The 17,776-nt window shown below is 34.6% G+C and overlaps 1 protein-coding gene across 10 annotated transcripts in view; it reads right to left on the bottom strand.

Moving 5' to 3' along the window:
* The window catches only part of abi1a (abl-interactor 1a), a 57,230-nt gene that overhangs the window by 10,331 nt on the left and 29,123 nt on the right, over positions 1-17,776 (bottom strand). For 6 of the 10 annotated variants that reach the window (XM_026200741.1, XM_026200738.1, XM_026200746.1 and 3 more), the window contains exons 3-7: positions 15,301-15,477; positions 11,166-11,180; positions 9,986-10,089; positions 9,668-9,808; positions 2,292-2,392 (exon numbers count right to left, since the gene is read on the bottom strand). In XM_026200741.1, the coding sequence (XP_026056526.1) occupies positions 2,292-2,392; positions 9,668-9,808; positions 9,986-10,089; positions 11,166-11,180; positions 15,301-15,477 (538 nt within the window). The remainder of the gene's footprint in view (positions 1-2,291; positions 2,393-9,667; positions 9,809-9,985; positions 10,090-11,165; positions 11,181-15,300; positions 15,478-17,776) is intronic. The other 4 variants (XM_026200739.1, XM_026200743.1, XM_026200745.1 and 1 more) reach the window with 1 other exon arrangement.

Genomic DNA, 17,776 nt, shown 5'->3' with positions numbered 1-17,776 from the left:
AACCCATCTGTAACCTGAAAGGAGACTAATTGGACATATTCTACATGGGAAGGACGGAGTCAAGTACATGGGACACTCAGTTGACAACTGTGTGTGTACGCTGTGAAAAGGTTTTTGACCCCTTCTTGTTTTTGTTTTGTTTAGTTTTTTGCATATTTGTCACTTTTAAAAGATCCAGATCATCAAACAAACTTTAATATTACACATAGATAAGCCAAGTAAATAAAAAATGCAGTTTTAAAATAATGATTTAAATCAATAAGGGAAAAACCGGTCCAAACTGCCCTTTCACTACGTGAAAAAACGAATTGCCCCCTAAATCTAATAACTGGTTGTGCAACGCTTTACAGCAACGACTGCAATCAAGTGTTTGTAATAACTGGCAATGAGTCTTTCACGTCACTGTGGAGGAATTTCGTCCCGCTCTTTGCAGAATTGTTTTAATTCAGCCACACTGGAGGGTTTTCAAGCATGAAAGGAGTGTTTAAGGTCATGCCACAGCATCTCAATCGGATTTAAGTCCGGACTTTGACTAGGCCAATCCAAAACTTGTTTTTCTTGATTCATTCAGAGGTGGACTTGATGGTGTGTTTAGGATCACTGTCCTGCCGCATAACTCAAGTGTGATTGAGTTTCCGGTCACAAACTGATGGCCAAACATTCTTCTTCAGTTAATACTTCCATCAATAATGGCAAGTCGTCCAGGTCCTGAAGCTGCAAAGCATCCCCAGACCATCACACTACCACCTCCACGTTTGACTGCTGGTATGATGTTCTTTTCATGAGATATTTTTTGGTAAATTTGAGATGGGCCTTTGTGTTCTTTTTGGTCAGCAATGGCTTTTGCCTTGGAACTCTCCCATGGATGCCGTTTTTGCCCAGTCTCTTTCTTATTGTTGAGTAATGAACCTGATTTGTGAAAGTGAGGCCTGCAGGTCCTTAGATGTTGTTCTGGGTTCGTTTATGACCTAATGGATTGCTACTATTTTGTTTCTCATCCGTTCTTGAATTTCTTTAGATCATGGCATGATGTGGTGCTCTTTAAGCATGCTTCTATTTAAGTGATTTATTGATTCAACATGTCCGGCAGTAATCAGGTCTGGATGTGGCTAGTGGAATTTAACTAAACTTTCTAAAATAACATGGTTAATCACAGTTCTTTCATGATTTAACAGGAGGAGGCAATTCATTTTTCACATAGGGTCAGATACACGTTGCTCTTGTAAGAATTTTCTCTGGGCTCGCTCAGAGAGTATGCCTGCACTTAAAACGTGTTCAGTGCAATCGCGAATCTCTCCTCTTCGCTTAAAGTAAGCGTGTATGTGCGTAGACTGTGTCCAGTGCGTTCGCACATGGCCAAGTACTCTACTCTTTGATTTCTTTCTCTTTGCTCTTGGCATAAACGCTGTCAAAATGCCAACAACCAATCAGAAATAGGCTTCAACGACTGACCAATGAAAACGCGACATCGTACATGGAAACTTATTAGTTAATATTGAATCGCACATGCAACACATGGAATAAGTTCACTGAAGTTCAATCAAGATGAGCCGAGATGGATCTCAGGTAACCATTTTTATTTGTTTTGATGTTAAAATGTCAAATGTATCGTCTTGATTGAACTTCAGTGAACTTCTTATTCCATGTGTTTCATGTGCAGTTCAGGGGAGAAAAGAAAAGAGAAGAAAAGAAAAAAGAATTCCTAGAGAAAAATCTTGTTTTATTATACAAATACACATATATAGATATATAAGGAGTATAAGGAAAAAGACACTGCATTCAAAGGTCCTGTCAAAATTAAATAACATTAATCCAGGAAAAGCAAATCAGAGGGGCTGCTTCAGTGTTGCTATGGCGACTGAAAGATTCGGGAGAGAGATGTGTGTGTGTGTGTGTGTGTGTGTGGTGGGGGGTTCTGTTCTTCGTAGCTCCAGCAGGTATCTCATAGAAGAACAGGACAGTGACCTCTTTTCTTACTAAACTTCACTTTTTTTCAGGCAGACCACCCTTTAAAGTTTCCCCACTTCCTCTCTATTTCAACCTGTGCTTTTGCAGTGTAGTGGCCTACTTTAGCAAACCTTTAGCTGGAAAAATCAGGCCATGAAAGCTGTAGGCATACAATGAACAGCTAATCCTGCACCATTTCTCACTCTGGAGAGCAGGACATACTGCAACGTTAAATACCCACATGTAGAGAGTACGTCTGATTCTCAAGTTGGCCCTAACCTGTAGGACACTGTGCTTCAGATAGTGTGTTTTGGCAGGAGCTGTATATGTGGGCTGCTGCTCACCTGGGACTGAGTTGGGAATGGAGGGAGTGGGTACGGCGATGGGAACAGAGATGCTGCTGCCACCGCTGTTCTCTCGACTGCCACTGCCCCCGCTGCTGCCACTATAGAGAAAAACAGGACGTTTTAGCATATTATGGTAAATATCATACTATCTCTGATGTATGCAGATTTTCCACACATGGAAAACCCGGCTGACATACTACGTTTACCAAAAGAGAGAATACTGTGTCCCAAAATGAAATTTGCCTTCCAATGTGAAGGCGATATTAACAGGGATCTTTTTCTGAGCTCATCTGATGGTACTGCCAGAAGACAGCACATTAATAGACAAAATAAAAGTGCAAAATTACCATATTGGAAGTGCAGTTTGATTTGGGGAAGAATAATTGAATTGCAATTTTTCTGATAAAAACTGAATTATTTAAAAGCTCCAGGTTTGCTGTACTCGTTTGTAAGGCTGCACAATTTGTTCCCACCAAAATTGAGATACATATATAAAAAAAAAAAATAATAATAATAATAACTAGGTTGTATTTAATGTGTTGCCATATTAGCTTATTGCATGCTATTGCGTGGCAGACACAGATTTAACATTCAACAATACAATGCAAATATTTTAGGAAATTGAACCTAGATAAAAAGAAAAAAAAATTGGTATATACACAATTCAAAACTATTTTTTTGATGTACTTGATAAAACATTTATTTTTAATGGGTCTAACAAAAGAAACCACTTAAAGTGTGCCCTGATAAAACATAATAATAGCAATAACTGTATTAGAATTATGCAGTAAAATAAAATTATTATGGTTAACATTATTATTTCTAAATAAAAACAAGAAATATCACTATTGCAATGTTTCACTGTATAAGAACAACATAAAAAAAAATAACATCAGGTGTATGAGCAATGTTCATTACAAGTCTGGGAATATGATTGCTGCATGTTACTTTCCAAAATGCATGTTAGAAGCGATCCAACCCAGAGCTAAAACAGCTCATGAGGAGCAGCATTTACTGTGAACCTAGCTGCTATGAAACAGTGAAAACACTGAATCATGAGCTGTCAGTGTGTAAATGAACTCTAAAAATATTCATTTTTAAGTGGTCAGAGGATGCGATTTCAAGCTTTCCTTTCTATTTGGAGTGTTACAAGCTGTTCGTGAACAGATTAGATCCCTAAAGTTGCAAAGAATAAAGGCAAAGCAACGCAATTTATTTGTAAAGCACCTTTAAAAACAACTAGTTGACCATTGTGCTGTACACCTTTTAAAAAAAGTACAAAAAAATAAATTAAATTAGAAAATAAAAACCTTCCATTACACAGCAATATTATACAGCACAGAGACATCTGAACACACGACATTACATGACAAAGTATCACTAAATAAAAACCTATAAAAAGCCAGGAGAAAAAAAAGAAAAAAAGAGATTTGAAAGAACCTGTTCTTTTATATTTAACGCCATATAACGCCAAACTGTTCCAGAGTCTCGGAGCCATCACTGAAAAGGCACGATCGCAATCAGCTTTATAAAAAAATTATGCGTTTTAGAAAGACTAGGCATAGAGGAGAAACAATAATGTACAGTATGTGGAAAATAATGTGTTTTTTTTTTTTTACATTAAACCGCATAAACACTTCATTACACCAAATACACAAAATATTATTTTTAGCTACATCACATGACCCCTATAATAAATCACAGCCTTTGTGTTTTGTTAATTGCACAAAGCCATATTGCAATTTTGGTTTTGTTCTGATTAACTATGCTCTACTACAAATATCCAATATTGCTTGATGCCACAATGAGATCATTATATCTTTACATTAAGATTAATCATTACAGTATGTATAGCGTTTTACACAAGTAGTTGTGTACACAGAATGTATACCATAAGTACAAAACAGCAAGCCATAAGCAGTAAGCAGTAAGCTATTTTTCTGTTCTGAATATCACAGGCTCACATGATAAAGTGACCTAGATATATACTTGCCTCTGAGACACATGGCACTACTATATCCATACGTGGTTATGCGTATGTTCAACACAGATCAATTCATGGATTATTCAACACTATGGCGCTATGAGCATCATTGCATCAGTGTTACACCCCCACATGGGCACAGCTTCAGAAATCAGGCCTGATCCTCTGTGTTTGCCATGTGTCCATGCAGCTCCACAGAAACCAGAGCAGCAGGGAGTCCCACGCTGCACTGCAACAGATCTCACTACACCAGCACTGAGTCTTTCTCGTTTCATTGTTTCAATTCTGGGATTGCAAGAATGATCCAATTTTAACTGGAGATAAAACTAATTAATAATTTTAAACATGTATTTTTAATTCATATGTGATGTTATATGTGTGCTGGCCAATGCTTACATTTCTTTTATCACGATCAATTACATGATTTTTCTGCAATTAATCATGATTAATCACATTGTTATTCGCAAAATTCAATAATGAATAAAAAAAAAAGGTGTATTGTGCAATTTTATTTTAAAAGTACTGCTATTTGAACAAAAGCGCAAAAACATTTGTTTGCAAACACAACAGCCAATCAGCTGCTTAAAGAGGAGTTGCTAAAAAAAAAAAATGCATGCTTAAGAATTATCTCATTATAACATACGAAATGTAGACATTATTAGTGATCGACCGATATTGATTTTTATTTTTGACAGCCGATGCCAATATCTTGGAAAGCAGGGTGGCCGATGGCCAATATAATGCTGATATAATTTTATTTATTATTAAAGAAATTTGAAATCATTTGAAAATGGATTAAAAAAATAAGTTTGTAAAATAAACGCTTCAGCCAAACAGAAAAACGTATTGGCTGATGCCGATATTTTAAAAATGCCAAATATCGGCCTTGGAAATTTATCAGTCAACCACTAGACACTATCAAAAATGTGTTGTGCCTATATAAATGTATTACTTTATAAATCTATTACTGATGCACTGAGAATTTCTGGTTAAAATGTTGGACACACTACTAGGCCAGAAGCCAAAATGGGCAATACATGTGTCTAATGGTATAAGATTGTACACGACAGTAATACATTAAGTGCTTAGGATATAAATTCCTCATATAGTCACACAGCCTGTCCATTAAGTTAAGAGCTGTATGAGAAACCAAATGCTTCAAAAGAGGGAGGGAATTGAACCTTGCAGCATGACCGATATATGTGGAGGGGATGATGTGGTGGAAATCTACACAAATGCACAAAAAAATATCTATTGTAAACACTACTCAACATCACTAACCAGATCACTAGGTCTATCTATAAATTGAACCTTAGAGAAACAAAAATTGTTAACTGACATTGTCGTAACCCATAATGCATCAGGCACCCAAAGAGCTCAATTTGGTTCAGATGAAGACAGCACAAAAGGAGCTGAATAAGCAAGAGTGAACACTTCTGGAAAGCAGATAATGGCTCAGGTGGAGACATGGAATCATACTTCATCTTAATTACACATAAGAAGCTCATATACAAATCGCTGATGCTGCTAGAACTGATGCGGATGATTAAGACTGTCAGCTACATGTCAGTACTCAATAACAGCTTTTATAAGATGCATTTAAAGATGAACCAACAAGAATATATATCAGGAGTTAAAACAATGAATCTCTGTTCTCGTGTCACTATTTTTCATAAAACTACAAACTGAGGTTGTAAAGATGTTTTTATTTTTAATTTTTGATGCTCACTAGGCTGCATTTATTTGTTCCAAAACAGTAAAAATAGAAATAATTTGAAATATTAGACTTATTTATCAAAATTAATTTGACATGAACCGAGAGAAATGAACCAAGAGAAAACATTACCGTCTACAGCCACGATGGGGCGCTCTATGCTGCTCAGTGCTCCTGTAGTCTACACTGAGCAACATAGCGCGCCCTCTCGCGGCTGGAGACGGTAATGATTTCTCTTGGTTCTTGACTCTAAATAAATGCGACTTATAGTCCAGTGTGACTTATATCGGGTTTTTTTTTCCTCGTCATGACGTATTTTTGGACTGATGCTATGGAGTTAGAAATGTGTCTTTATTACATGCGAGAAAATAAAAGATCTGAGAGAAAAAAAAAAGTTTGAGAGAAAAAGTTATCACACTGATAGCAAAAAAACATTTCATGAGAGAAAAAATAATATTTGAGAGAAAAAGTTTTCATGCCAATAGCAAAAAATAATAATAATTGAGACTAAAAAAAGTTTTGAGAGAAAGTATTTTCTCATAGAACATAAAAAAATATACATTTGAAGTTTTAAAAATTATTTCTGAGAAAAAAATCTCTCTCAAAATACTTTGAAAAAAACTCTCAAATATATATTTTTTGCTATCAGTGTGAAAATATTTTCTCAAAAAAAAAAAAAAAAGTGTTTCTCTCGAAATGCTTTTCTTTGCTCTTGATGCAATTTCTTGTTCTCGTGTCAGGATTTTGCTTTCACTGTGAGAATTGTGTCATGGGCGGGGCCACGTTCCTATTGGCCAGTCGGGTGAGCATAGTCTTGTCTTGGGAGTCGAACTGATTCATAACACCATTGTTCGGTTCACCTGCATAGATGCCGCCTCTGCCTTATGGCTAGTTAAGTTGAGCACGGACACTCCAACGTTTGGGCAAGATGATGACACACAGCTGGCTGAGCAAGTTCAGTATCACTGAAGATTAAACATTAAAAAATAGCACTCATATTCATGAATGAATGTGTATTATATTATTTGCTTGTAATAATGTCATCATGCTAGGTAAACTTGCAAACTCACCTGGTTTATACTATGTTTAAATCAAATGCCAAATTAATGTTTTGATTTAGATAGTTTCACGCCTTATTTAGTGAGTAGTGAGCAGTGATTGATATACCGTTTGAAAGTGTCCCACCTAGTTTTGTTTAAAATAGTCTTTGTATGGTTGTTGCACATGTTTAGCTACACTGCATGTATAGCTCACAAACTCAGCTACACGGGGCTTATTCTAAATATTTTTTACCATCTAGTGGAGGTCTAGAGCTGACAAGGTAAATTGCAGGTCTAGGACTAACTCTTACATTAGCAACCCACAAATATGTTTGTGCCTGTACTGTCATGGTAATTATTTTTTCTTTTAAATCTTTCAAACGGTATGTCAATCATTGTCTAACGTTAGCTAGTTGTAGGGTTGCCACCTTCCATGCATACTAACGTTAGTTGAAAGTTGTGCGGGAGGTTGTATGAACAAGCAGTTACTCTTCAGGTGCTTTGAGGCTAGCAAATGCAAAGGTAGAAACTAGCTCACTACTCACTAAATAAGGCGTGAAACTATCTAAATCAAAACATTAATTTGGCATTTGATTTAAACATAGTTTAAACCAGGTGAGTTTGCAAGTTTACCTAGCATGATGGCTGGTTAGCTTTACTAGCGATTAGCAAGCAAATAATATAATACACGTTCATTCATGAATATGAGTGCTATTTTTTAATGTTTAATCTTCAGTGATACTGAACTTGCTCAGCCAGCTGTGTGTCATCATCTTACCCGAACATTGGAGTGTCCGTGCTCACTGCTCAACTTAACTAGCCATAAGGCAGAGGCGGCATCTATGCAGGTGAACCGAACAATGGTGTAATGATTCAGTTCGACTCCCAAGACAAGACGATGCTCACCCGACTGGCCAATAGGAACGTGACACAATTCTCACAGTGAAAGCAAAATCCTGACACGAGAGCAAGAAATTGCATCAAGAGCAAAGAAAAGCGTTTCGAGAGAAACACTTTTTTTTTTTAGAGAAAATATTTTCACACTGATAGCAAAACATATATATTTGAGAGTTTTTTTTTCAAAGTATTTTGAGAGAGATTTTTTTTCTCAGAAATAATTTTAAAAATTTCAAATGTATATTTTTTTATGTTCTATGAGAAAATACTTCCTCTCAAAACTTTTTTTAGTCTCAAATATTATTAGTTTTTGCTATTGGCATGAAAACTTTCTCTCAAATATTATTTTTTCTCTCATGAAATGTTTTTTTTGCTATCAGTGTGATAACTTTTTCTCTCAAACCTTTTTTTTCTCTCAGATCTTTTATTTTCTCGCATGTAATAAAGAACCAAAACTCACTCCATAGATGCGACTTATACTCAGGTGCGACTTATAGTCCGAAAAATACAGTGTATATATGTATATATTTGTTTTTGCAACAAAATTTCAATACAGTACTAATAATGTATTTCGTGATAAAAGCTTTAGCAATTAAATAGCAACATGAAAATTTGAGTAAAAAAAAAAACTCTTTCAGCATTCCACTGCTCACTTTATTTATTTACTTATTATTTGTTGGATTCATTATTTTAAAAGCTTGGTGTAAATTGGCCCTGAGAATTCTTTAAAATGTCTACTTGTGTTTGATAAAGGAAGGCTTGCAATAACAAGCAGTTTGATGGATTCAGCAGGCCACTCTCACAAGAGCTGGCGTGTGTTGCTACTTTCTACACAAATGAAAAGTTGTGTGTTATTTATGGCATTACAGTCAGCATTAACTAATGAGGCCAATTCATCAGTCATTTTCCACATGTACCAATGCAGTCCTGATTGTGCTTAGTGAAGGGGTATTCCCTCTGGTCAGTAGTGCGGTTGAGGTGTGATGACATTATTAACAGATGTTAGACGTGTGGGTGTGAAAAGTACAGACTGCACACTGGGAACATTCAGAAACCCCCGGATCAGGTCAGTCATTCAGACACCATGAAGAGCATGAGCAAAATTATAAGATTCCCAGAGGAAGTCAAATATGCTGTGACATTCAGAAACAAAACTGTGGAGGCTGCTGGGAAAAGTGTGGGAGAAAGGAGTGGAAAACAGGGAAAATAGGATTTCTAAATTCATTAGTAAAGCTGGTGAACATTTAATGCAATGTTTCATGTATGTGGACACAATGGCAAATAATGCGTACAAAATTACTTAAACAACTTTAATTATTTTATTATTATTAATAGCATTAATAACTGAAAAGTTTTTGCTCATTTTATTGTATTTATATTTTATTAATAAGACCGATAAATAATACTTATAGTAATAATCATAATATCAACTACAAAGGATTAATGAAAATAAACTACAACATTACAAACAACAAACAAATAATTCTCATAATAAATACATATCAAATAGCTAATTTTGTACCATAATAATAATCATAATAATGGCAACAACAATAATAATAATACACATTATTACTAAACTGCACTAAACCATTTCAAATATAATAAATAGATTAAATAAACTTATTTTATAATAATAATAATAATAAACAATATTAATTAAAATTGCACTCAATCCATTCAAAAAAATGAACGAATGAGTGAATGAATGAAACTCAAATTTTGATTTTTGGGTTACCTGTGGGTTCTTGTTCTCTGGTTGAGAGACGCCGTGCGTCCTGGACTGTGTTGGCTGCCCAAGCGAGCTGGACTCGTCATGTAATCGTTGGGCACTGTTGGAGGTTTCACCGGCTCAAGTGTTTTATAAGGAGTGTTACGCCTGCAGATGCATTTAAAACAAACAACCAAAAATATTAGAAACTTAAAATAATAACATGATTTATGGCTTTGTTACTGAAAACAGCTGTCAGTGTCAAACTATTGTCTGATTTAACAAACTGGTCAGAAACCTTTTCTTTCTTCTCACAATGAAACACATGAGGAAATCAGGTCTTACCCAAGAGTGCCTCGTCCTGATAAGGGTGGGCTGGGAGGTTTCTGTGTCGGGGGATTGGTCCTGGAGAGAGTTCCTCCTCTGATTGACTGATTGTTGCCGTGTTGCTGATTGGACAAGCAAAACATCTGTTTAAGCATTTGAACAGAGCCTGACCTCAGATATTAGAAATAAGACCAAAGAAATGGAGATGAAAATACTCTTTACCAGACAAAACTATACGTTTCAGCAGCAAATGACATAAAAAGTCAAATAAAAATTCCCAAAAACTAAACATTATTTGTTAACTAATTCATTGTGTTGCTATTTCTATTATTATTGCAATTAATGTTATCAAAATACAGTGTCATCATTTTGCTAAAACATACAAACAAAAACGTTTTATGCATTGTTTAAGCATGTTTGAAAGCTGTTTTTTGACGATACAATTACTTTCATGAATACATTTTTTTTTGCATAAGAATACTTTACGATTTAACAAAAAAATAAATAAACTAAATAAATAAAATAATGAAATCCTGTTTATGTTTAATGAATAAGAACCATTGATTCCAAATGACAAACACAACTAGAGGTCGAGTTTTTTCATTGGTCAATGTAAATATTTTGAATATGTATCAGACAAAAAAAATTACAATTAAATAGTTTAATGATAAAAATGAATGTTGCCATAAATAAGTAATTGTACACAATATATTTTACATTTAAAATAAAAACAAAACGTTCATCATTAACATTTATTAATAGACATTGAAACAAACACAATGGGACAACTAACGGTCTTTGACAATCTCAAAATGCTCAAATGAACCGTGCTGATATCAGTCTATCACGTCATCTTATATACAAAAACCAGACATTAACTATGAAAATAAAGTGCAAACAAAAAAAACAGAACTGATAACAATGTAAGAAAAACTAAATTTGTCTGGCATACCAAAATGTAATCACATAGACAACTGCGTATTTCTGTTGCATATGTACTTGATTTAGTGTTAAAACGTGTAATAATCTTTTAGTAATACAGCTATTACAGATCACTTTTGCAGTGGGATCGATCTACAACTACTGCACATGATGAGGTTACGAGGAAGGGATGAACACAGAAATATGAATATGTATCACAAGGGATGATTGAAACAGTTGATCAGTAATGAAGGGGTCATAGGACAAGTACACTTACCTTGGTTTTAAGCCACTAGCGTGGGCAGAAGAGAGAAGACAGTGATTTATAGAACAAAAAGAGGAAGAGAAAGAGAGAGAGCATGTCAAAAACCAGCATGTCTCAGTCTCAGAATATCTCCGCACCAGACATTCATTTCATCTCTCGGTCCACACCACAGGGCTCTTTTTAGACCGTATTATTTGGGTGTGACCTGTGGTATGTTGGTGTCACCTATTTGATTGTCAGAAAAATGAATAATTTCAGGATACATGGCAAGAAGAATACAAACTTCTCTGTGAAGACAACTTAGTCCACAAACTCCAGAAAAACAGGTATCTTACCAAACAATAGCTGTGAGTACAGTGACTGTCCTGCACCACATGCACATTGGGGTATAACTAATGCACTGTCCCGTATGAGTAATGAGAGCAGAAGTAACCGGGACAATGCTCATAACTTAAGTAGGCAGAAAATAGAAATTATATAGTGTATAAAATCATTAACAAGAGACTATTTCAGCAATAAAGCTCTCGAAGGCAGGTTATACTGACTCTAAAAGCTGATGTTAGGCACAATTTTACAGCATACCTGCCCCAAACAAATAAATCAATCATAATATTATTAAGTAAAGAAACCAAACAAATACAGAATCTAGATAATAATAATAAAAATAATAATAAATAAATAAATAATAACCAGTGCTGTTGAACGATTAGCTAATTGTGATAAATCACATCCAAAATAAAAGTTGTTTACTTGTAATTGGCATATGTTTATGTATAAATACTTTAAATACACAAACATGCATATAAATATTTAAGAAAAATGTTTATATTAAATTTTTATATAAGATAAATTATTTATTTGTAAATACGTGTAAATATTTTCAATATATAAATACTATGTGTGTGCAATTATATATACTGTACATAATAAATATTAAATATCAATAAATGGACGGATAAATAAGAACAACCAAATAAATAAATAATAAACAAAAGAAACAAAATAACTAAATAAACCAAATATTATATAAATTCTAAACAAATAAACAACCTAAAGAGATATATTCATATCAACAGATCGACCCTCTACACTGCGGGTAAATCAATCGCACAGGGCGACTAAATTATGTCTAATATTAGCCAATGGGTAATAAATTTTCAAATTTTACTCACTAGTGTGTGAGTTGGACGCTAAGTATAAGTTAAGCACAGATAATATTCATTCGCCAAACACTGACTGAGCACTTCAGAGTTTCACTCTCCATCACGTGATTTGTGCTGTTTTTCCATTCATCTGAATGGATGCGCAGCGCACCTGTATTTGACGTACCATAAACTCTAGTGTGAAGGTGCATGACTCGCTACCGCTTTATCTCACACACGCCCGCAGAGAGAGAGAGAGAGAGAGAGAGAGAGAGAGAGAGACAGAGAGAGAGAGAGAGAGAGAGAGAGAGAGAGAGAGAGAGAGAGAGAGAGAATTGCGCTGATTTTAAACGATATTCTTTATTGTATTTTCCTGTCAAAATAACGGCATTCCTTTGGAATTCTTCAACTTTTAAATAATGCCATTTTATTTGTGATAATGCATAAACATCAATCTCATTGGCTGGCGCTCACCTATTATCGTCCGTTTTGATTTCAGCAAATTAGTTTGTGCGAATGCACAAAACTTGATTGATATTCATGAATCCAGCAGCTCATTAATCCTTAGAGGGTTTTATAGTTCTTATTAATAGAATTTGTATCATAATTATCTTATCAGTATTTTTTTTTTTTTTTTCAATTTTTATTTTTTTACAGAAACAATAAATGACCAAAAAAGCAGCACCACCAGTCCAGTTAAAATGTTCAGTTTCAATGACTAATATGCATTCAAACATGGTTATCAAGTTAATTTATATTACCAAAGTTCTATTATTATAGTTTATTATAATGCTTGACTGACTGATGTTAAAAGTGTACTTTCTGTAGATTCAGTCGGGTGAGTAAACTAAATAAAATCACTAGCCAATGGTGATTCAATTGTCAATGTGTCTGTAGAGGGCTGAGAGATAGAATGTTTGACTTAAAAATCTACACACAAATACATTCAGTTAATATTAGAAGAGCCCTATGGTGTCCACAATGCAGAAAATGTGGACAGAATCAAGTCATAATCATAATTTTTGATTAATACAATTTCATTAAAATGCAGTCCAAATGGAGTTAAATTTAATTCATACATATCACAACACATAGGAGATCCTAAACAGACAAGTTTCTGATCTAAGCAACCGTTAAGAATTTCCTTCAGCCAATAGAATGGTTTCGGGGTTCAAAGGGCACAGGATTCTGGGTGAACTGAATCTTACACAACATCAGTTCCACGACCAGATACACAGATGTACATGTGGTGTTCATTTAGATCTCAGTGGAATCGGTAGAGAGTAAAATCCTGCCTGAGCCAGACAGAAATACGACTTAATTTATCACACTCTGACAGCGCCAAAATCCTCCACACGTTAGACTGCGAAAGCACTTAATGTTCACTGAAACAGATACACTAGTAGGCAAAAAATATATATAAAGGAAGTAAAATAAACTAGATAAAAAAACCTTTTGAAAACAGCGTCTGAGATCTCTTCTGCATTCCTGCGGCCGCTGACTAGATTGAGTATCAACTGACATTGAAAATAAATCTCATCTTTTGCAAATACAGTCAGTTTGGCTGAAGATGCTGTAATTGCCCTGTCAGGTGAAGGTTATGGCTTCTCTTACTGAACGACAGCAATGCAACAGTGAAAAGGTGTAATAAAACACTGCCAGGATATTCAGTGACAGCAGAACGCACAGGACACGCAGAAGACAAGGTACAAAATCTGTCCTTCGAACAGTACCTTTTCAAAAGGTGTAATAAGTGTAATATTAAGGCGCTAACATGTACTTTTAACATACTGTACTAATATGTAGCATAATGTAATAGTATGAACCCAGTAAGGGTAAATAAAACACAAAAGTCTAACTTGTAAAAAGTGACAATCCAGAACTGTGAATCAAACTAGGCTAATGATACATTTGAAACTTTGTAGTGGTAATTTACCCAAAATGTTCATTGTACTGTACAGGCCAAAAAAATAAATAAAACGAAACTAAACTAAACATATAAATGACATTTGTGTATTTTTCTAAACTACATAGACACGCACACAAACAACTTCATATTCTTAATGCATAATAAGCTACCTTTCTTGAATAAAATAAAATAAAACAAAACTAACAAAAAAATAAATAAAAACATAACAAAAATCAACCATAATACTAATAAGAAATATTAAGGAGCAAATTAGCATATTAGACACTGAAGACTAAAATAATGACCATTTGAAAATCTACTCGAATACACAACAGTTATTTAAAAATTGTAATAAGATCTCAATATTACTGTTTTATTGTATTTTGTATCAAATAAAATGCAACTTTGGTGAGCACAAGAGGCAGTGATGTCATGTTTGTGTTACTGAAAAGTTTACATTAATACTGATTTACTGTCAGTGGAAACAACTGGCTACACAAACAACCAGCAGCTCGATCTAACCCCAGTAAATGTAAACAGCACACACACTAATATTGATTATACGTGAGGCACATCTAATAAACTCTCATAATCGATTGGCTGTTGGTTCACAGGAGTCATTTCAGCCCTACTCCTTCATGAACGCCCATCACACTCACATTCAACACTTCAGATAACACCGATGCATGCTGTCAATGCACTGAAAGGGCTGGAATGTGAACTGCATTGCTGGATTATATGTATATATTTTTTTGTTTTTTTAAACTCACTGCCTTCCTCTATAAACTACAGTAGAAAGGGGCGTAATTTGTGCCAATCAGCTTATTTCGTCCTTAAACTTCTTACTCCATTTTAAAGACAAAACTTACCACGCAGTGTTGACAATGTTAATGTCTCCTGGCAAACTTATTTTCAATGTTTCATTGTTGCAGCAATCAACTCCAGGTACACCAAAGTCAGAAATATTCAACAGAATGTGAATCAAACTAGGCTAAATTTGCCATCTACTCTTGCTCAGATATATGGTCACACTTGAAAAACAGAGAAACAAGTTGGAAGCAATGAATATAGTTTTAAAAGACAGCAAATTATTTACCTTTACTCCATGGCCCACATCATCCAGAACTGTGTAGTCGATGGGCTTCCTGATGTACCTCACCGGCCGCTCAATGTTGCCCGGAGCGATGATCTTATGAGTCCTAGATGTGTTTTTATTAGTTGTCAGTATACCGATCTCTCGTCGGGCGACCTTCTCCTTATGGATGTCCACCGTCTAATGAAGATGCCAGAAAAGACAAAAACAAGATGAAAGAGTAGCCGGGTTTCCATCAAAAGTTGCACATTTGGATTATAGGATTAAAACATTTACGAAAAAGCGCCATTTCCATCCAACGAGTCACTTCCTGATAAATTGGCTCTAAATATTTAACTAAGAATAGTAGGAGAAGACGACGCCACAGAGCAAGCAGACGAAACGCAATAAATGCGGTCATTGCTTTTGCAGGTGAATGCAGGGAACCACAGACTTTGCTCCGGCATTTCAGAATGACAATAACAATTCAACAAAATCGGTCCGCTGGTTAGTCAGGTTATGCTGTCCCATAGCGCAAAGTAAGGGTGTGAATCGCAGGATAGCTCACGATATGATACAAATCACGATACATGGCTCACAATACGATAATATCACGATACTGCGATTCTGAGATAATTGATATACTGCTAGACAAATCTATAATGATACACCATGATATCGGTCTATGAAAACAAAATGCCTGTGAAAAGTGCAAATGCATTCTAAAAATACTAATTAACTAATTGACTCTCTACAATCTCTGATGAATTCCGTTGGGTTTTCTCTGTATTAGAGCTGTTTTGAACTTATTGTTTTGACGCATTCTTTACCTTGGACTAAAAAAAAGTTTACAGGAGTTTTTGTTGCTATTGTTTTTGTTGTATTGTACTGAATCAAATTAGTAATCAATGAACTATTATTTTACCACTCTATATGCATCCCCTGACATATGCATAATTGCATATACCCTCCACTACACCACTGTAGACAACACGGTTCATGGTTGCACAGAACTCTTTGGAAAGAAGGTTGAAATGGCGCGGTTGCAATAAAAAAATAAAAATAAAAAAAAATTATATATATATATATATATATATATATATATATATATATATATATATATATATATATATATATATATATATAGCGCCTTATTGTAGGAATATATTGGAGTAAATTGAAGTAATGTATTGTAATAAAATATTGATATTTGGCGCCAGATATTGATTCTCGAATCACATGGAGAACGATAACAATATATCGCCATATCGTCCCACCCCTTGAGCAAAGTCACATGACTTGTTTTGAATGCTCATGCATCATTTCTATTATTCACATCAACTCTTTTTCACACAAGTCAAACACCACCTCAAGCAAATACATTTTTTTTTCCAAATGAAGGGATTTCTTTTTCTTAATTTGCCATTTCCATCATTCATTCCTGAGGTGATACTTTAAAATGCACATAAAAAGAGGGTGATGGAAACATAGCTAGTGACAACAAGGTCAAGAATTCAGTCTTATCTGTTCACATCCTAGTCAGAATCTTAATTTTTTTTTGTATAAAAGTCTGGGCTAAGTAAGATTTGTTTAAAAATAAATTAACACTTACTAATATACACACATACTTAATTTATTAGTGACAGTAAAGACAGTTATATTTAATATTTAAAACATATTTCTACAGGATTCTTTTGTTCAAAGAATCCTGAAAAAAATGTCACCATTTACACAAAAATATTAAGCGGCAAAAGTGTTTTTAACCAGAGCATGTTAATGTGAAATTCAGTTGGTGACGTGTTGGTGTTCAGTTTTAATGCCCGATGCTGAAGTTTTTTGTTTTTTCTTCAGCGGTGTGATTCACTGCAGTGTCTGTACCCTGCTGGGCAAGACAGCTCCGGGTGTTTTAAAGGAGCTTGTGAAGAAGTGAAACACTTTTGACCTTAAAGGGACACCATTAAAGAGAGGGAGAGAAAAAAAAAAAAAACTAATGGTGTATAAAACAGCAGGCTGCCTATTTCTCAGACAAATAGGGAACAGAAATCATATGCTGTGTCTCAATTTGCCTACTTGTACTACATGTTATATGAAAGTGTGATGAAATCATTACATTAGGCTCAATACAAACTACAGTGAAAGTTCTTTCCACATGTCTAAAACTGAAAACATTGTAATATTAGCCCAAAAAGTATACATAGATGCATACTAAGAAAAAAAAAAAAATCAACAAACACCAGAATAATGTATCATCCCAGATGATGTACAAACTTGTATTTTTTTTTTTTTAAAGGACCCTTTCCAAAACCCCAATACTAATAAATAACAACAATGTTTATAATGCATGAATAAAGTCTGGGAATAATTTGCGGCATTCATAAATGTATATTACTTGTCAAATTTTGTCACATAGTTTTACATGGTTGCTGATTTGTTTATAATCACTTGATGTGGTTTTCAGAATTTTTGAGGAACGTATATAATCTGTTTAATACTTTTCCCA

The sequence above is a fragment of the Carassius auratus genome, chromosome 24 (genome assembly GCF_003368295.1).
Source record: "Carassius auratus strain Wakin chromosome 24, ASM336829v1, whole genome shotgun sequence".
Classification (NCBI taxonomy): Eukaryota; Metazoa; Chordata; class Actinopteri; order Cypriniformes; family Cyprinidae; genus Carassius; species Carassius auratus.
This window is presented reverse-complemented; position numbering and strand designations above follow the sequence as displayed.